We start from the raw sequence: 20496 nt of genomic DNA on the forward strand, positions 1-20496 counted from the left end.
CCAGCCTGAAATGTCATAGAATCACACAATTTCCTGAGCTGGAAGGGACCCACAAGGATCACTGAGTCCACGGACACTCCAACAATCCCACCCTGCGCCTGAGAGCATTGCCCAAACGCTCCTGGAGCTCCAGCAGCCTTGGGGCTGTGACTCCATTTCCCCCTCAGAACATCTGCATAAATAACCCTAAAGTGAAAGATGAGCTGCCAGTGGGCTCCAAACCCACGTTTTCTCATTGATTTGGCCTAAATTGAACACACTGTAACTTTAATTTTCTTAAAAGGAAAACACTCTGCAAATAGAAGTCGCTGAACATCTTAGGTAAATGTACCAATTAGCAACTGCCATGTATATCCACATAAACATTAACTACCATCTATTCAACACATTCCATAACCCCTAAGATAATAACGATTTCCTTTTGATCCATAAAAACATCTCTCTGCTCAATCAACGCTTCGCAGCAGCTCTGACGTACGCCCTGGGACTAAATTAGTTTTGAAATCTTTAGCTCTAATTAAATAGCATTATTTCTTTTGTCTGGCTCCAGCAACTTATTCTGCTTTCACAACAGAAGGAGGGAGCCCAGGCAAAGGAGGGGTAGTCGGTGAGCGAGACAAAGTTCCTCTTTCCTATTCATTTCCAGGATTATTTCACGTATGGGCACATGTCAGAGCTCTGAGCTGCTGCCAAGGGTTGGTTGAGCAGAAGGAGGAATCAAAGGAAAATCATCATTATGGTCGGGGTCAGGGAAGGAAGGGGTGGCAGCTGGGAAAGTTTGGGGGTAGGGAACGTTGTAGGGTTGTGGAGGGAGGAAAACAAACGCAGGGGAAATTGCAAACCAGGAATTTGAACTCATTTTCACAGTGCAGACTCCAGTGAGGTGCACCTTCAACCAGAGCTGGTACCTTAATTCACTTCTTTTGGCTGCTTAAAACTAATCAATGTTGATCTGACTAAAAGTACTGAAATTCTTGATTTGGATCTTTTTAAAAGGTTTTTTTCTTTTCTCCTGAGAAACTAACCAGGAATAAAAACAACATGGAAAAAAAGAAATCCAATCTTCAATTTAAACAAGCTTAAATATGCAAATGGTTTCACTCTGAGGGTTGAATAATCAGGATGGATCTGGGAGCAGCAATACAGACTGGGTTTTGTCCAAGCTTTTCAAGAAAAATACCATTTTCATTAAGTTTTCGGAAGCCACGTCCATGCCGGGAAGCGTTGCTGACGTGCCTGCCTTTTCCCAGCACTCCTGAGGGGAGAGCCCTCCCTCCCTGCCAGTGCTCCCCAGCATCTCCCACACAAAAAGGTCCTTCACATGATTTTGGGAGCCACTTCCAGTTTGCAATCCCAGGCAATATCCTCCTGTGCTGCTCGTGGGAAAGATTAATTACTGAGAAACTCAGGGTGATAAAATATTAGTATGTAGGTAGTTTAAAAATACTGCAATAGTGTGAAACCAGCCTTTCCTCAAGGGGTGGAGTCGTCCCGGTCCTGTAGGCAGGGTAACGCGTAAGTGATGACACTGACACTCATTATATCCTTAAATTTATGGAGAATCTCTTGAACTGAGGCATAAATCCATAGAGCTGAAGTGCCAAACCCTCGGTGCCTGTGTTACTCCTCCTAGAACTGCCGTACTCCACCCCAGAACTGCAGCTTCCCCGAGCAGCTTCCTTTGCTCCTGTTCTCGGGATTGAGTGAGATCCACTGCTCTCACACAGATTCATTCCCACTCCTCTTGATCCAGCAGCAAAACATTTTGTCAAAAGCCACTCAGTGTGACCATGAAGGCAGTGAAACCCCCCAGAAATACCCTGCGGTGTGTGAGGAGCCGGGACTCACCGAGGACAGTCAGCCGGGCAGGTCTGGATCGAATGGCGGCTTGGATGGCCTGGCACTCGTACACGGCGTCATCCTGCAGGTCAGCTCGCAGGATTTTCAAGTGGTGCTGTCCCGACAGATGGTCTCCTACGACCAGATAGCGCGGATAACCTGCCGAAGGCAAAGCACGGGTCAGGAGGCAGCTGGAGCCACGAGCCCAGGGGTGAGGAGAGCGGAGCCCCAGCACCCCACAGCAATTCCCAGGATCCAGGGAGCTTCCTCCCCTCCTTGGCAGCCAGCCCAGAGAGAGAGAGAAAGAACCTGCCAAATTCAGGAAAGATACTGCATGTTTTGCTCTACAGGTTCAAAACAAGAAGTGCTGATGAAGGAGCATTAACTGAAGTCCCAAGGAATCATGGGATCATAGAATGTTAAGTGTTGGAAGGTTTGGTTTTGACCTTAAAGATCATCTGGACCCATTCCCCCCCTGCCATGGGCAAGAACACCTCCCACTAGATCAGGTTGCTCAAGGCCTTCTCCAGCCTGGCTTGGAACCCTTCCAGGGTTGGGGTATTCACAGCCTCTCTGGGCAAGAAAAAGGGATGAGCCCTTCCAGCTGGAAACCCAGCACCTCCTGCTCCTCTGCAGCCTGTCATGGAATATCCTCAGCTCCTGAAATCAGCTGTGGTGACACCTGGGAATCCAAGCACGGTCAGGTCTGTGTAAAGCTTGGGCAGGGGTCTGGGGGTAGCCCTGGTCAGCCTGGCTGGACACACAGGATGGACACACGGGAGGAAAGGTGCCATCCCCCCGTCCCACTGCTGCCCACTGCCCTGTGTAACACAGCACTGGCACATCCCTGTGCTTTTGTTGTTCCTCGAGTCACCAACAGCAGGATTTGCTCTCCTGAACTGCGAGAAATACAAATGATGGGTTTGTTTGCATTGTGCTAATTAGACACTGGCTGAGCTGGTATCACGCGAGCTGGCAGCTCCTGCGGCTTCCAGCAGCCCCGGCTCCGTTAATTGTGGAAGTCATTCACATCAGCTCCCTCCTTCACTGCAGCTCTTGTTACCCAGTCGTGTTGCAAGGTCTTGCATGGAAAGCTCAGCTCTCTAATAGATGCAAAAGTTGTGGCTCAGAGCTTTGAAAAACAGGCGAAGATGGGGCTGCTCACTCGGGCACGGCTGCAAATGAGCAATTATATGTATTAATAAAAAACGGAGGGAAAGAAGAAGCAGGCATTGCACTTTAGGGAGAGCAGGGTCCCTGGAGACCAGGAAGCAAGGAGCCTCCCCTGGTTTCTGAATGCTGCTTCTTGCCTTGGGGAAAACTCTCTCATGTCACCAGGAGCTGAGCAGTGTCACACGTGTACAAACTCTGCAGAGCCTGGGGGGACACCGCAGCTCCTGAAGGGCTCCATGTCCTCTCAGGCTATTTCCAGCTCTCCTTAATCACTTGAAATATTTCAGTTCCAAATTAGCGTTTTCCAGTGCAATATACAGAAAAAACTCTAAACTTCCCCAGCGTTGCACCTGTCTTCACCAGCTGCAATTAACCCTCAATCACGATGTGGGTGTGGGATTAAGGAATGTGGGTTCTGAGGAATTTGGTCACCAAACTATAATTTGCCAAAACTAAAGCTTGAGGAAGCCACAAGCACTTGTCCAAAGCAAACAGAGGCTTGTGGGTCCCTTCAAACTCAGGATATTCTATGGTTCTTTTTATTTTTGAGAATATCAAAACAGGCACTTTCAACATTTACAAAACATTTCATCCCACATTTTGGAAAGGCGACATTTGTTTCCAAGGAAATCAAAACAGGGTTTTCCAAAGGGTCAGGCGCCACCTGTGGGAGCCAACAGTTTTGTTTCAGGTCATAGTGAAATAAGTTTTGGTTTATTCCAAGCATCAGTGCCTATGTTTGGGCAGGCTGGAAGGTGGAGTTGAAATGAAAACATTATTCCCCAAAAAAATGTTGTGTCAAGGAGAGCTCCTGCTCTCCTCATTTATGGAGGGTGGTGTCCCGACTTACTCGAGAGATCCCGTCCAACTCCGAGGGCCAGCCCGTCCTTGATCCAGAGCACGATGCCATTGTACTCGGGGATGGCACAGAGCAGCGTCACCGGCTGCCCCGCGATCACCACCTGGTCCTGGGGCTGCTGGGTGAACGAAGACGCCTGGCCTGCACAGGGAACAAGAGAGAACAGGACGCTGTCAGTTCTCCAGTGGTTTTCAGCACGATGCAGTTCCTCGGGATGCAGCAGTCCAGGATGCTCTGGCACAGCACAAATGAGCTCTGAAGCTTTTAATTATGTGATTGCTTAATTATGTGATTGCTCCATAGAATGATGGAATGGTTTGGGTTGGAAAGGACATAAAGCTCATCCCGTTCACAGAGAAGAATTCCTGCCCAATATCCCATCCAGCCCTGCCCTCTGGCACTGGGAAGCCATTCCCTGGGTCCTGTCCCTCCATGCCTTGTCCCCAGTCCCTCTCCAGCTCTCCTGGAGCCCCTTTAGGCCCTGCAAGGGGCTCTGAGGTGTCCCTGGAGCCTTCTCCTCTCTGGGTGAGCACCCCCAGCTCTCCCAGCCTGGCTCCAGAGCAGAGGGGCTCCAGCCCTGGAGCATCTCCATGGTCTCCTCTGGACTCACTCCAGAAATTCCACATCTTTTCTGTGCTGAGGACCCAGCGCTGGACACAGCACTTAGTGACAAACATTTACAATATTTTTGCTCCCTGGGGGAGGAAAAAGCTCCAGCCAAGAGGCACCAGTATTTCCTGTAACTGTTTTATTCCAAATTGTGGCGGTAGTGTTTCAGCCACAATGATCACAGACAGAGAAGCAGCAGGATGTCCAGCAGCAGCAATATTTTATATTACACGTAATAAAGGAGGATGTTGGTCCTCTGCTTGTGAGCCTTGCTCCCACCTCGTGTGCTCCCCGAAATCAGGATGCACAGATAACAACCTGCTATAAAACATGCAGGGAAACAACCAGCTGCTGCTGTTCCCCTCCCTCCCCCCGTGTAACCTCCTGGCATTTGCTGGGAGCTTCCCACACATCTGCAGGGGAAAGGAAGGACCTGCTTCAGCACTGCCTTTCGCCCAAACTGCATCGTGAAACTCACAGATCCCTCTCCTCACCCTTCCCTACCCGCAATGCTGCAGTAACAAATCCCAGCCCCCGTCATCTCCTGCCGTGGTGGGATGTCTCACACCTCAGGTGTGACATGGCGCTTCTCATTTGCCGTGGGGTGTACTCCAGTCACTGTGGCCTCTTCCACAGCAGAGTTTACTCAGCACTACATTTCATTTTCACTCTCCCTTGGCTTTGCCATGATTGGAAATCATTCACAGAATCAGAGAATCTTAAAGCCCATCTCATCCCACCGCCTGCCATGGGCAGGGATACCTCCCACTATCCTGGGTTGCTCCAAGCCCCATCCAACCTGGCCTTGGACACGTCCAGGGATTCAAAGTATTAAATCCTGATGGTTTTTTTTCTTTCCATAATGAGTGCATGGGACAACCCGAAAATCCCCTTTCAGAGACGCAGTCTAATGCTGGAAGATCTTAAATGTGGGGCCATTTCAGGCAGATTTGCTGGTGTCTGGGCTCCTGTGAGTGCAGTCCTTCGTGTGAGCTGGTTGTAGAGCATCGCAAATGCTCTGTCACCACTTGGTCTTGCTCTGACTCTGGATGCAGGAGAAGATCTGGCAAAGAGAGGTGTTGGGGAAAAGGCAGAACCACCAAATGCCCCTCACTGTGTTACCTGTGGGGTTTGTACGACCAGGAGCCTGTCTGGGTGGGAATTATGGCCCTGCACCAGGCAGGAATTCAGAGCCCGTGCCCCTCCACTGAGAGTCTGTTCAGTTCATGGAAGGGGACTGGGCTGGAGGAAAAATTGCTCTTTAAAACCAATTTGTCAAAGCAGGACAGTGTCCATGTGATCCACCCCAAATCAATTCAATCCTAATTTACACCGACTCCATTTAATCATTGACTGATGATTAATCCGGAACCAAGGTTAAGCGTGACACAAGGTCTTGCATCCCAACTTGTTTCCAGATGCGCTGCTGGGCCTTTCCTGCAGGGCAAAGCTCCAAAGCTCCATCATTTTCCAACTCCTGCCGCTGAACCAACGTGTGCCCCCACATTTATTTTATTACAGCTTTAGCTTGCTCTTAGCCACCTAAAGAAGCACAGGGAAAAGCAGAGCTGTCCTTTCTAAATTCCAAGCTGGTTTACATGCAGGAAGGTAAAAAGCCCAGCTGAAGTTTTTGCAGATCTCCAGGAGCACCTTGGGCACCTCATTCCGAGGTGTTGCACAGATCCCGGGTCTCCCAGCACCCCCACATCTCCAAGGAGCTCTGATTTTCACCACAGACCCTCCAAAAGACCACAGTGGTGGCTCTCAGCGTGGTGCTGCCTGCACAACCAGGCAGGTTAATTCCCAAGGAGATTCCAGCTTTTCCTGCTGGGACACACTTGTTGGAAGTCATGGTGGCCTCACTCCAGCACAAGCCCTCATGCTGAGTTAAGATTTAAATATTTGATTTCAAAGGGAATATGAATCAGCTCTGTATTTTTTTTTTTTGGACTCAAAAAGGACAAGCAGTCCTCAGATAGCAGGGAAAAGTGGGATGAGAGAGAAAACTCAGAAAGCAGAAAAAATGAGTGTTTTGTTGCTTTGTTGTTTTGTTGTTTTATTTTAATATATACTTCCCACCTGCTAACTGGGTTTTCACAGCTCACTCTGTAATCCTGACAATTCTCAAGGCAGAGCTGGGCGAGCAGGGACAGTGCAGGAAGGCAGCAATAACCCAAAAAGATTTGTTTTATCAGTGAGAATTATCAGCTTGTCAGCTGGGAGCTGCACGAGCCCTAATGAGAACGCGGAGGCACAAAGTGGTGTCTGTGCCCTCTGCAAATGCCCATTAAGCACGGGCTTCGTTTGGTAATTGCTGCTGGAAATGAAGCTCTTTTTACGTTTTATTTTTCCTTTTTCTCTTACTTCTTGATTCGTTTTGAAGACGAGCTGATGGCCACGGAAAATCAGAGCAGAAACATGGCATATGTCTCCTGTCTTTCCCTTCCCTGTGCTTGTTCAGTGTGAAGAATTGTCACTTAAACCCATTTTTTATTCATCCGAGGCTCCATTTCAGCTTCAAACAGCTCAGACTCAGTCACAGGAGAGGAGAGATGGGTGTAAGGACCTTAAGAGCATTACCTGGCCCAGTCCCTGCTCCACAGCAGGATCATCTCTCCCTAAATCACAGATAAAAAAAGAAGAAAAAAGTACTGAAGGCAGAGCTCAACTCGCTTTCAAATCAGCTTAAAGTCTGATTACTGGGTTTAACTGGGTTTGGAAGATCAGAGGCCCGTCCACGTTACAGCTTATGTCTTAATGTCAAAGGAACAAGTAATTTGCAGAAAAGTTTTAAGGCAGATAAGATACTTGACAGAAAATAACTGAAAATGGGGAGATTGGGAGAGGGTGATTTACAAAGGTTGAGCATTTTCAGCTACAAGAAAATGGGCTGAAAGATGCCAGGTGGGTATTTTTCCAGGAATGTTTAAAATGCTGTTACAAAATGATGCTTTGGTTTCAAAGCAGGAGGTCTGACTCCAACCTGTTGGGCAAGCAGGAGTTTCCCAATTTCTCCCCTTCCACTAAGTAGGTTTTCAACAAAAAATGCTGGCTAATGCAAATCTCTGCAGAGATAGGAGTTCATCACAGAATTGTGGAATGGTTTGGGTGGGAACTTAAAAGCTCATCTCATTCCACCCCCTGCCATGGGCAGGGACACCTCCCACTGTCCCAGGCTGCTCCAAGCCCCAATGTCCAACCTGACCTTGGACATTTCCAGGGACCCGGGGGCAGCCACAGCTGCTCTGGGCACCCTGTGCCAGGGCCTGCCCACCCTCCCAGGGAACAATTCCTGCCCAATCTCCCATCCAGCCCTGCCCTCTGGCAGTGGGAAGCCATTCCCTGTGTCCTGTCCCTCCATGCCTTGTCCCCAGTCCCTCTCCAGCTCTCCTGGAGCCCCTTTAGGCCCTGCAAGGGGCTCTGAGCTCTCCCTGGAGCCTTCTCCTCTCCAGGTGAGCACCCCCAGCTCTCCCAGCCTGGCTCCAGAGCAGAGGGGCTCCAGCCCTGGAACATCTCCATGGTCTCCTCTGGACTCACTCCAGCAGCTCCACGTCCTTCCTGTGCTGAGAACCCCGGAGCTGGACCCAGCTGACCACACAAGCCCAACCAAGAGTCCAGGCATGGCACCCTCATCCCCCATCTCCTTGTCACCTCCTGCTGGACGAAGAATCCCCACATCTGGGTTTGGGAAGTGCTGCACAGCGAAGCCGGGAGATGCAGCAACGTGTCCATGTGCCCCCAACCCAAGTGTAGCCCTGTTTTACTTCCACACCCCATCTTCCCTCAAGTGTAAAGACTTGGAATATTTTCAAAGAAACAACCCAGTTGATGCCCGGCTTCCTGGGAATTTCACTGGGAATTTCACTGGGCACTGACTCTGCCCCTGGGAGAGGATCTGTTCATCCAGCACAGCAGTGCCTTGAGCAGAAGCAAAAATTAGGGCTCTGAACGCATTGTTGATTTTTTTGGTTTTGTTTTAAAAGCAAAAACAGATATGGAAATGAGATGCTAATGACGCCACTTGGCCACAGTCCAGCACAACCCCAGTGTCCCACCTGCACGCTGGAGCAGCCCTGCAGCTGGAAGGGCCCTGTCACCGCAGGTCACCTGCTGTCGTGGGTGAGGGCTTGGTGTCAGAGGAGCCCTTGATCCCGGAACCTTCCCATCTCCTCCTGCTTTGCCCCGCTCCCTGAGGAACTGCCAGGCACCAGCGGGATCCCCTTGCTGGTGCCCGAGCTCCTGCCTTCCTCAAGGAGTCTCTCTCATGGGGGGCACGTCCGCAGCCACTGAAATCCCGAACAGCAGGGACAAAAGGGGACAATAAAGGCGCCACAGTGAAGAGCGAGCAGGCAAGAACATTAACCGTGTTCTCAAAAAGCCCAGGCAGGATGCTTGTGAAGCCACAAGCATGTTGTAAAAGCTAAAGAAAGAAAAAAAGAGGAAAAAAGAGAGAACCACTTTAGAACTCTTTAGATTTCCTTAATGGATTTTGCACCTGTGGCTCCTGTTTTTCAGTGGTTCTCTTGTTGCCTTGTTCTTTCAAACAAAGGCTGACACTCTTCTGTTTGTGACTTCCAAGGGAAATGACACTTCCAGTGCCAGGGCATTGCTTTTCAGATGTCCCAACACCCACGAATGGTGAGAAGGCCCAAAAATCCTGTTTTACAACCCAGAAAGCAGAGGAAGACACCTACACAATGACACTGCCACAGTCTGTGCTGCAGCAGAACCTTGAAGCCCCTTCCATCACTGAAGCCAGTGTTGGCTACAGGCTTTTTAAGCTATCTGAAGACCGAAATCTGTTTGCATGAGTTCCTGGCTGAATTATTTCAGCTTGCAGCCTCTCGCGCCCAAACCAGCAACCGGGAGCAGCAGAAAGTTAAATTTTCATTACCCAAGAGGAGTGAGTATTGTAGTAGGAAGCGAGAGACTCACCGAGGGAACAATGACTCATTAGAAATGGAGACGTCGTGGCTGCTTTTATGTAAGCGAAGCTTTGAATGTCCATTGTGCTCTGAAAAGAATTAGTCCTTTTTGTTGAGGAGAGCACAGAAGTGGAGAAGGAGGACTGTGAGCTCCTTGTCAAAATATTGCTGTTCCAAAATGAAAGGCCTGGTGAGCAGGAGCGGTGGGACTTTCTCCTTGTCCCTCAGCGGGAAGAGCTGATCCTTCCCTCAGCCTGGAGCTTGAAGGATGATCAAGGGGCTGCTGTGTGACACCCTAATCTTACCCAGCATCCCAGGAGGGTCCCTCTTCAGACCAAGCAGCTCCCACCCGATGGAAAGCAGGGCATTTCGGCCCAGCTCAGGGCTGGTTTCTCATGGCACGATGCCCGGAGATGCAGCCATCTCTTGGCCATGGAGAAGAGATGGCTCCGTGCCCACACTTTCCCAGCAGACCAGGGCCTGGCTCTGCACCACCCCGTGACAAACAGGCTGGTTCCCAGTGCTCCTTTGGGTCCCCTCCCCGGAGCCAAGGACACCGAGCCCCCCGCACAGGGCCCATTGTGCTCCAGAACACGTGCCCGCATTGATTTTCAGATGAGTAGGAAAAGCAAGCAGACAAAAGCCTTACATTATTTACAAAGCTCTGTGGAATTGTCAGTCATGGGCAAGCACGGGGAAGAGCCGTGCGGGCGGCAGAGCTGCTCATTATTCCCTGCATCCCAATTCCCTCCCTGGTGGGAGACAACGCCCGGACCTGCTCTGAGGTGGAGCCCAAGGCCTGGCTGAGCACAGAGCACATGGAACATGTTCCCAGAGGCAAGGATTTCCCCAGACAAGGACAGAGATGAGCTTTTCTTGCACCACTGGAGAAGCAGAAGAGCTGTGGCTACCCAGACAGGAGCAGAGGGATCGCAGCAGCAATGCTGTCCTCAGTGAGGAGATGTCCCTTGCTGCTGGTGGCCACATGTCAGGTACTTCCTCTGGCTTCATGGCAAAAATGAGAGAGGTAGCTCGAGTTCAGCCCTTACATAAGCTTTCCATTTTTTAAATTCAGCTTCCTTGGGGAGAAAAGAAAATAAAATCCTTTTGAGCAAAAATGTCAGTTTGGTCTTTGTTAGTGTGACTGTGTCAGTCCGGCTCACGCGGCCTCAGTGCTGAATTATTCGACTTGAAAGGAACCAAAGCACAACACCTTCAGTGAAGGGATGACTCAGGTGTATGGAATGCTGCTTCTCACCGACCAGCCCTGTGACCTGGCAGATGTGTCCCCGCTCCAAGAGGGAAGCAGGGAGCTGAGCTCGTGCCTTGCTCACCCACAAACATCCAGGGAGACAGGACTTTCCCTGGAAGCACAGCCTGGGGGTCCCCAGTGATTCCAGCTCAGAGGGGAAGGTGTGGGATGCACTGAGGAGAAACCAAAGCCAAAGTGATCCCCAGGAAAAGCAATGAAAAGTAGGGAAATGATCTGGGGAAGGGGCTGGAGCACCAGGAGAGGCTGAGGGAGCCTGGAGGAAAGGAGGCTCAGGGGGGACCTTCTGCCTCTCCACAGCTCCCTGAGGGAGGGTGCAGCCAGGTGGGGGTCAGACTCTGCTCCCAGGGAACGTGGGACAGGACACGAGGAAATAGCCTCAGGTTGCTGCATTATCTCCTATTAGGCTGGATAATTTAGGAAAACATTCTTCACAGAAAGGGTTGCAAAGCATTTCAAGGGGCTGCCCAGGGCAGTGGTGGGGTCCCCATCCCTGGAGCGTTCACAGATGCGCGGATGCGGCACTTGGGGACGTGGCTTAGTGGTCAACATGCTGGGGGTGCTGGGTTCAGGGTTGGACTTGATGATCTTAAGTCTTTTTAAAATCAAATGATCCCGTGGTCCTAACGCCAGCTGCCAGAGCGGAGTTTAAGGTGCAAAGCCAGTGCCCTGCTCTCCTGCCTGGCCTCTGGGAATGCGCTGTCTCCTGGCCATGAGCAGCTCCGAGCCAGCCCACGTGGTGAGCTGAGCTCATCCCACAGCGATGTCAGATGTTTTCCTAGCACTGCTCTGAGAGGAATCATCAACGTCCCACTGTGTCCACTAAGTAGCTTCAAACAGGAAACAGGGAAATTTTGAGTAAGATATGAAACCTTTCAGGGATCTTTTTGTCTATTAGTCACACAGGCAAGAGATCTGAGCTATCGAGTGTTCTGCTGGCTTTGATACCCACACAAAATCCCAGCACTGCTTTCAAAGTCACCGTCAGGAGTTTGATCAGCCATGCAGAAAGGGCTGAAATGTCATCAGCTGCTCTGCTATTAGCTGCCAATTGGGAAAGGTGTAAGAGTATCCTTACCGTGGGATATTTATTAGCAAACTCTTCCCAGTGCCAGCCTGGAGAATTACCTCTTGTGAGATTAAATGCCTGTTCCTGGGAGTTGATAGGAAACAAACTAATGTACTGCATCCAGGCACCAAAAAGCAGCATTCAAGTGACCTTATGGACTGGATCACACTGAATATTCAGGCTCCAGGGATGGCTCCAGGCTCCGTGGATGGCTCCTGTGGCCGCTCCTCTCTCACAGCCTCACGGGTACCTGCTGCCCAGATAACCCCGAGCTCTGAGCAAGCAGCATTACCTCCTATTAGCCAAGCTGCCAGAGCTGGAACGTGTGCTTTGGGGCACACAGGACTTTTGCAGGGTTGGAGAAGAGGCGGCAAACAGTGTTTTACCCAGGGGCCAGCACAGGAGGAGGGGGGAAGGCAGGCGAGGTGTGGCAGTGGGGCGGCAGAGGAGCTGAAGAGTCAGCAAGAGGCAAAGCTGGTGGTGTCAGTAAAGGTGTGGCAGAGGGGAGAGGTGGGAGAGCTTCCCCCCACCCTGGGCTGGGGCCAGCACCTCACCACAATGCCTGGGCTGCCCTGGCTCCCTCTGCAAGGGCAGCTGTAAGCTCTGAGCCTCTGCCAGGGCTGCTCGGGGCACAGGGTGATGCCTGTCTTGCTGGGAACAAGGGCAGTGGCACCAGCAGCTGTTCCAGAGGCACTGGAAACCCTGGGCAGGCGCTGAGCATTTTCCCTTGTGGAGACAAGAGCAGAGGGGAATAGATTTCCTCCCATTGATCCACCTGCAGGCCTGGCTCCACTGAACACTGCCAGTGACTCCAAGAATTATTTTGTTACAGGCGCTGCCGAGGAAGCCATGGCAGAATAAGAAATTCCCATTTTTTCTCCTGTCAAGGTGCAGTGTCCTGGCACAGCTCCCCCAGGGCCAGGCCGATGGGCTCAGGGGTGAGAGCAGAGCAGGGGATGCTCCTGCTCCAGTAATTCCAGCTGGGCAGCTCTCTCTGTGACAGCCCCAGCTGCTTTTTGTAGCTCAGAAAGGGGGTGGCAGGTCCTCAGCTGCAGGAGTCTTGCACAGACACTCCTGGGACCTAAAACCTCCCACTTGAATCCACAGAGAAGAAAAAGGAACTTTTCCTTCTAAAAATAACAGTGGATGTGCAAACCAGTGGGCAGCACCCTGCCTGCTCCAAGTCTCCCAGATAAAATTCTTCAGGATTTTATTCCCTGTGACCTTCTGAAACCTCTCCGGTGATCCTCCCTTTCCTGGATTACTTTCAAGCCAAGTGCATCCCCTTTGCCCACCCTTCATTCCCAGATCAGGGCTGCTCTTTTGAAACAAGAGTCCTTTAAATCTCAGCTCATCTTCGAGTTAGAGGGCACAGAGGACACTCGTCCGTAGGAAAACGAGAAGGATGAATAATCCATTTCACAAACGATTTGGAGATTTCAAAGTCTGGCTCTGCTCCCAGGAAGAGCAGCAACTGGAAGTTGTGCAGTTCACGGGGTGGAAAATTAGAGCAAAGAGCTCGCCTTGGGTTGCACCATGTTTCACTTCCATCCTCGTTTTTCAAAATCTGTTATCACATGCTTTGAGGCACGGAGAGAAATCAGAATGAAGATGCAGTTCAGAACTGAAAATGCAGATATTTAATGTTATGTTCTCTGCACATGGCAGGGGGGTTGCATGATCTTTAAGATCCCCTCCAACCCAAACTGCTCTGGGATTCTGTAATATTAAAATGAGTGGAAAATTCTGCTCCTTCTCAAAATAATTTTAACGAGTCTTGCTACAGATTGGTGAGACATTGTATAGATTGGAGAATTCACCAAAGAGTGGTTAAATGAGCCTCTCTACAGGGTGTTTCCATCTCTGCAAGTGTTGGAAGTGCCACCACAGAAGATTCCCCTAGCAGACATTTCCCTGAACAAGAACCGTCTTGGTGGCACCAAAGCTCACAGATGGAGGGAAGAAAAGGCAAGAAAAAATCTTATTATTGCTCTGGAAGGCCGGGAAGCTGCTGTGTGCATGAAACATCACCTGGGTGGCTTTTGGGGGAGCCCCTGGCCAGATGAGCTGGGGGATATTGCAGAGCAGGCTGCGGACTCGCTCCAGCTCCCGCTGTTTACCCGAGCAGGGCGGGATTGCTCGGGGTTCTGCTGCGTGAATTATCAGCTCTGAAGATGGAGTGAGAATTAGCAGGTTTCTGCTATAATTATTGTTTGTTTGGGTTTTTACAAGTGGAAGTGATTGCAAATATGTGCATTTTTTTTTTACACATGCAAGATTCATATTTAAAATTAAAACAAATTATTCTGAAAAACAGCCTAAAGTGAAGTATATGCAATACACACAAAAAAAATAGTGGCGGGGGGAAGGCAAGAGGGGTTGGAGATGCTGAGATGAACAGACAGGAGCAGATCATCTCTGAGCAGGAGATGTTTCACACACGTGCCCGTCTCGTTACCCCAGGAAGGTGCTTAAAAATTCACGTACTTCTCAATCTATACATGGAAGCTTAATAAAAGCTCCCCTCCATGAAAATCTTGGCTACACTCTCCACAGAGCCAGGGAAACACCTCGAAAGTGCATTTATCCGTGATGGAGGAGGCCAGTGACCTGCACCACTGCCTACAACAACTCGCTGGTGCTTTTTACCCGGGTTTTACCCAGTAAAGCCAAAACCCATGAAAAATGAGAGGCAGTGTGAGCCCAGTCAAAATTTACAGCCCTGCAACTGCTTTATCAGCCCAGGTGCAGCCCTGGGAGAAGCCAACAGACCGCGTGGCTTCTCCCCTTCCCTGCTGGAGGAGAAGGGATCGCTCGGAGGGGGCTCGGATGATTTAACACAGGCTTTGCTGTTTGTTTTGTCACCAACTCCTTCTCAATGGTCCCCACTGCCGAGTCAATGGCTGCCTGGCGCAAAACCCCGGTGCAAGAGCAGATTAGCACATTCCAGCCTGCTGTGATAATTAGCAGGTAATGAGAGATGCTCATCAATAAGCTCGGCTGTGTCTGACCCCCCTCCTGGGTTGAGCAGGGCTGCCTGCAGGACTCGGGAATGACAAGCCCCACTGGGGTCACTTAGGAGATGATGTGCTCTCACCCCAGAGCAGAGGCAAAGCTTTGGGAGAGTTCGCACAACCAGCACAGCAACAAACCCCTTTTCACTCAGGTTTTTGGGGGACAGCTGGAGGAAACGCTTTTCCATCTGGTTTGCTGGTAGAGGAGTCCTTGCTCAGGGTTAAGAGCTGGTAGAGTAAGCCAGGAGTCAAAATGAAAGGAACTTCATAATTAGTAATCAGGAGTTGCACTCGGTGATCCTTGCAGGTCCCTTCCAAGTCAGTGTATTCTAATATTCCATTATTCTCTACGTATAGAATTACACTCTCTTGGAGGAAATCAGTGGAAATCTCTCCCCTAGGATTCCCCACTCTTGAGAACTTATCCACAGTGGGGATAGAGACCCCTAAGGAAAAATAAACACATAAATAAATAAATAAATAAATAAAGCTCTTTTGCAGCTTAAAGCAGAGCAAATTTCAAATGCTGGTCCCTTCTCAGGCTGAAATCCTGAGGAATGGTGAGAGGAAAGTCCCCAAACAGCAACAGCTGCCTGTGCCACGTCCGTTTCTGACTTGAGGAAAAGCTCCCTGCCTTCAAGGAGGCAGGAACATAACCTGTTTGAGGCTTTGGAGAGAGACACATCACCATCCTCATCATTTCCAAGGAGCAATGTGCACCACAGTGCCTTACGGACTCCTATAAATTACCCAGCACCCGCCTGCCAGCTCAGCCTAAGCTCGATATTGCCTGCAGTAATTATTTGGATCAAATGCAGTTTATCTGCTTCATATTTGTGTTTCTGTGCTCTCTGGTAACTTATAAATGTCATTGCAGTGTTTATTTGTTATAATGAAACTTAATGACGTTTGAAACCAATGGCTGTGGTTGCCGGCTGCAGGTTTGAAGTAATCTCTTCATCTTTGAAGCAGGAGGCCCAAAGATAACATTAAATTATCCTAGAGAAAAGGAAGATATATGCAGACAGATATCCAGGCCTGTGTATTATTCATTGGGGAGATGACTAGCAATGAGCCACAGTGCCTAAGGCGACGGACTCAAAGCATTGTCACCCAGCGAAGGCAAATGTTCCTGTCCAAGGGGAACCAGTTGTCAAGCCACAAGCCCAAGTGCATCTCAATCTGTTTCATTAAACCTTCGAAGGCATGCTGGGGCGGCTGGGTGCCAGACGCCCGTGTGAGACGGCTGGCAGGGAAGAAATGAGGTGGGGCTGCTGTAAAGCACAGTGGAGCTGGGCTAGGAGGGGGAGAATCCGGGTTTGTGAGGCATCAGAGGGGTGGGGAGCAGAGCTGGAGCGGTGCTGGGACCCTATCCCAGCCAGGTGCTGGGTGCTGAAGGCTGTTCTCCCTCCGTGCAAGACCCAGAATAAACTTTTCTTGCTTTGCTTCAGGCACTGCTCCTTGTCCTCCCTCCTCCTGAATAATTTCCTCCCTTGGTTTCTATTTCTGCGTGTATTTATAGACTCTGGTCGTGTCTCCCCTTGAGCCTCCTCCAGACTATATAAATTTACCTCCTCCAGTCTCTTCTCTTACAACCTGCTCTCTAATCCCTGGGCCATTCCTGCCACCACAGCCAGCGTTCTCCCCGGCTTTGCTCCGCGCTCCCCCGCTGCAGGGGCCGGCGCTGCTGCGGTGCCAGTCCCATCACAGCCCACGTGGAGCTGCACAATTACTGCTGCCTGATCACCTCGGGACCTGCTGAAGCAAAATGCCCGTGGCAACAGCCAGGAACATCTTTCCCTCAGCTCCCTCCATGCTGTCAGGAGTGTGGAAGTACCCAGCGCTTAAAGAGCTTTAACCCCTGCAGCACAGCCGAGCTCTGGCACCACTGGTTTTTGAGCTGCTTTCCTTCACATGGGCTGGGCTGATGCTCCCACACCTCCTGCTCAGGCTGCTGCACCTCTCAGGAATACAGAAACAGCCTCATGAGACCCCCCCCCCCTCACGAGGGCAGTGACACTTAAGGGTCTGCAGGGAACTGGACCCCAGTGAAGTTTGGCTTTTTGTCATCACCTCCTTCTGCACGGGGTCAGACGGGTCTGGAAACGCCCTGTGCTGCAGCATCTGCCCCCAGCAGCAAAGCTCCAGCCTCTGAGCAATGGGACAGTGTGGCCAGAGAGGGAGGTAGGGAGGGGGTTCTGCCCTGCTCAGACGAGATCCCACTGGCAGTGCTGCCTCCAGCTGTGGGGTCTTCAACACTGGAAGGACGTGAACCAACTGGAGCAAGTCCAGAGGAGGCCATGGAAAAGCTCTGAGGGCTGGAGCACCTCTGCTCTGGAGCCAGGCTGGGAGAGCTGGGGGTGTCCAGCCTGGAGAAGAGAAGGCTCTGGAGAGAACTTAGAGCCCCTTGCAGGGCCTAAAGGGGCTCCAGGAGAGCTGGAGAAGGACTGGGGACAGGGATGGAGGGACAGGACACAGGGAATGGCTTCCCAGTGCCAGAGGGCAGGGCTGGATGGGATATTGGGCAGGAATTGTTCCCTGGGAGGGTGGGCAGGCCCTGGCACAGGGTGCCCAGAGCAGCTGGGGCTGCCCCTGGATCCCTGGCAGTGCCCAAGGCCAGGCTGGACATTGGGGCTTGGAGCAGCCTGGGACAGTGGGAGGTGTCCCTGCCCATGGCAGGGCATTGGAACTGGATGGGCTTTAAGGTCCCTTCCAACCCAAACCATTCCATCACTCTTTGGTCCTGTGATACCCTTCCTGCACTGCCATGATCCTCTCTTCTTCCCAGGGCTGCTGTGTGAGCCGATTCCAAATCCCTGAACAACCCCGAGAGTGCCAATGTTTGGAGTTTCAGTCATTTCATGTGATTGTAGGGAAAAATTGTTTCCCCTCAAGTCCCCCTCACATGGGGCACGTCCATCACCGGCCATCTCTGTACCCAGCACCGGCTGAGGTCAGGGAGGTGACCCCTGCAGAGGGCAAACCCTACAAGCAAACACTGGCCACTGCTTTATTCACTGACCACTGGGTTCTGGACTGGAACCAGAGGCCATCACAGGCAGACCTGATGACAACTGACAAGAGAAATTCTTCTTCATCACTCGCAGTCATTACTCAGCCAGACCTAGAGAACCCCCTGCAAGGATCTCACCACTGAGAGCTCGTCCAAGGCCCCAGCTCTGATTTCCCTACGAGCAGAGTTCTTTTCCAGCTGGGAGTGCCTTGGATTAACTAACGCACCTGTCCCCGGGTTCTTGCAGCCCCCAGAGCCTGGACAGGTCTCCCATCCACACTCCCACTGGATCTAACATTGCTTAAAACCTCAGTGACATCGATTAATGAGGAGGAGAGAACTGTGCAGGGCCACCTGCAACGACCTTGATGGAAACCCTTGAAAAGGGAGTTAATTCCGGACTCTCGCCGCACTGGGCTCGGAGGGGATGCGAGCTCTGCCATCTCCCGGGCAGCTCTGGAAACAAACAAGTTGACAAATGAGGCTGCCTCTTAATGAAGCCTCAGCCAAAGTCAATACTTGGCCCTTCTATCAGGGCACAGACCAAAGATGGTCTCAAGGGCAGACGACCTCGGCAGGGGTGGGACAGCTGTCACTCGGAGGAGGGAAGGGATGGCTTGGAAGTGAAAAGGAGCAGGCTCAGAAGCAGAGGGAGACAAGGGCAACTTGCAGAAGCAGAAAGGAAAAAGATTTAGAAGAGGAGACATGCAGAAGGTGGGGGAAGCCTTTCTTCCCGGCCTGGAGTGCTGTCTGCAGTTAAATCTGTTTGTTAAGATCCTGGTATTCTCTCCGTCTCCACCATTGCTGCTGCACATCCAGAGCTACATCCTCACAAACCTGTATTTCAGCTTTTTCTCTGCAGAAGTTTTCCTTCTCCTCCCACCCAGCTGACAAAAGACTGAGATGGGGAAGGATTAAGGTTCCCCCATCTATTTACAAGTATCTTGAGGGGTTTAAAACTTCGCCTTCAAGTTAGGTCCACTTGGGGTGATTTTCTGGGGGCAGGGATGGAAGAGAAGGAAGGAAAACATGTAGGGACAGCACAACAGATAAGGAGACACCTCCCACAACAGCAAATCAGCTCCCCAATACCCACAGCTGTTTGCAGCTGGAGGAAGGATGTTCTCACCAGGCAGTTTGGTCCTGCAGCTCCTTCAGATCCAATGTCCACTACACCCTCCAAGCCAGCACTTGAGGCTATCCCCCATCCCAAAGAGCAGCCTCTCTGCAGGGCATGGCCGGGACAGGAGCCCTTTGGGGGATGGTGTGAGCTGGGACTCACCTGGGACAGGCCACGCCTGATCCCAGCCTGGCTGTGGGCATCTCCCTGGATACAATTCCATACCCTGGCAGGTTCCTGGGGCAGGGATTGTTCCCTCCCCATGTGGGAGGTGCCACAGCACCCGGCCCAGCATGGAGCTGACCCTCAGCTGAAGGCTTCTGCTGCTCTGTGAGCCCACCCAGCCCTTTCCTATCTCCTTAAAAATCCACCGGCAGCTCGGCTCCCCCTTTGAAAGCTCCAGGATTGAACATTGGTCTGAGCTGACGGCAACAACGACCCAGCATACTTATCTCCAGGTCAACCTAAATATTTCATTTGGCTTCTAAAGGAGTCAATGCCTTTCTCTCTTTCTCCCTTTATTTTAAATCTCGGAATGCTACTGACTCTCATGAATATTGATGAGGATCATTAGTCACTGAACATTTCACTTCCCTTCTCTTTTTCCCGTCTATATAAAAGCTTCGTCTTCGTTAAAGGGAAAAAAAAAAATCCATCTCAAGTGATATCTCTGGATATGCTTTAAGATTAGCTCCATTAATACGTTTAGAGAGGAGTAAATACCCACAGGAGCAAACACGGGGTGTAAAAAGGGCACGGAGATACCGGCCCCGAGACTGGTGCTGCACTGGAGGGAACTGGGAAGGTTTGTGGCTGATGTTCTTTGCTCTCTGCAGGTTCCTTGTGGCAGCCTTGGGTATTAAATAATCCTTGAATTGGCTGTCTGGCCGGGGGGATTCCACTCACACTGCCCCTCACACATGATCCCTGCCTATCCTGCAGGTTTTTGACCATTCCCACTCTTTCCTTCTTCATCACCCTCAGCCTGAAGGCTGCTGATGGGCTTCAATCACTCTGAGTGAACACAGGGGGGAGGGTTTGGCCAGATACAGCGAATAACTCGGGGGGAAACAAGAAAAGCAGGACTGGCAGCATTCAGCTGGATACTTCACAACCATATTTCCCCATTTCCTTACGAAAAGAAAGGACTTTTAGAAGGGTTTAAAACTGAGTCAGCTCAAACACAGCCATGGTGTTGCCGGGTGCTTGGCAGTGTCTTTCATTTGAATCCAACACATTCCCACTTCACTGGGGAATGGAAGCAGGATCATTTTGCTGGCCTGAAACTCACAATTTCATCCCATTTTGTCATTACAGCAGTGAAACAGAGCTGCCTCACTCTGCTCCTGTAGGAGAGGAGCTCCATCCTGCGGGTTGGGACTGCAGGGATGGTGTTATGTGACACTCAGGGAAATCCTGGGAATAGAGCTTCAAAATGAGTTATTTAAGCCTTTTCCAAGCACACCAAAGGCTCCCCAGTGCCTGGAACACCAGAGGGTTCCATCTTCACACCTGTCTTAGCTCCCACCCCACAGCCTGTTGGGCTGCAAGTGCTCCAGCACTCCAGTTCCTGCTCACAATTGCACAGCCAATTTCTTCCTGCTG

The 20496-nt window shown here is 51.0% G+C and overlaps 1 protein-coding gene across 2 annotated transcripts in view; it reads right to left on the reverse strand.

Moving 5' to 3' along the window:
* Positions 1-20496, reverse strand: part of KIRREL3 (kirre like nephrin family adhesion molecule 3) — a 308308-nt gene that overhangs the window by 54077 nt on the left and 233735 nt on the right. For both annotated transcript variants that reach the window (XM_039564984.1, XM_039564985.1), the window contains 2 exons: positions 3863-4012; positions 1849-1998 (listed from right to left, as the gene is read on the reverse strand). In XM_039564984.1, coding sequence (XP_039420918.1) covers positions 1849-1998; positions 3863-4012 — 300 coding nt within the window. The remainder of the gene's footprint in view (positions 1-1848; positions 1999-3862; positions 4013-20496) is intronic.

This window comes from Corvus cornix, chromosome 24, assembly GCF_000738735.6.
Source record: "Corvus cornix cornix isolate S_Up_H32 chromosome 24, ASM73873v5, whole genome shotgun sequence".
Taxonomy (NCBI): Eukaryota; Metazoa; Chordata; class Aves; order Passeriformes; family Corvidae; genus Corvus; species Corvus cornix.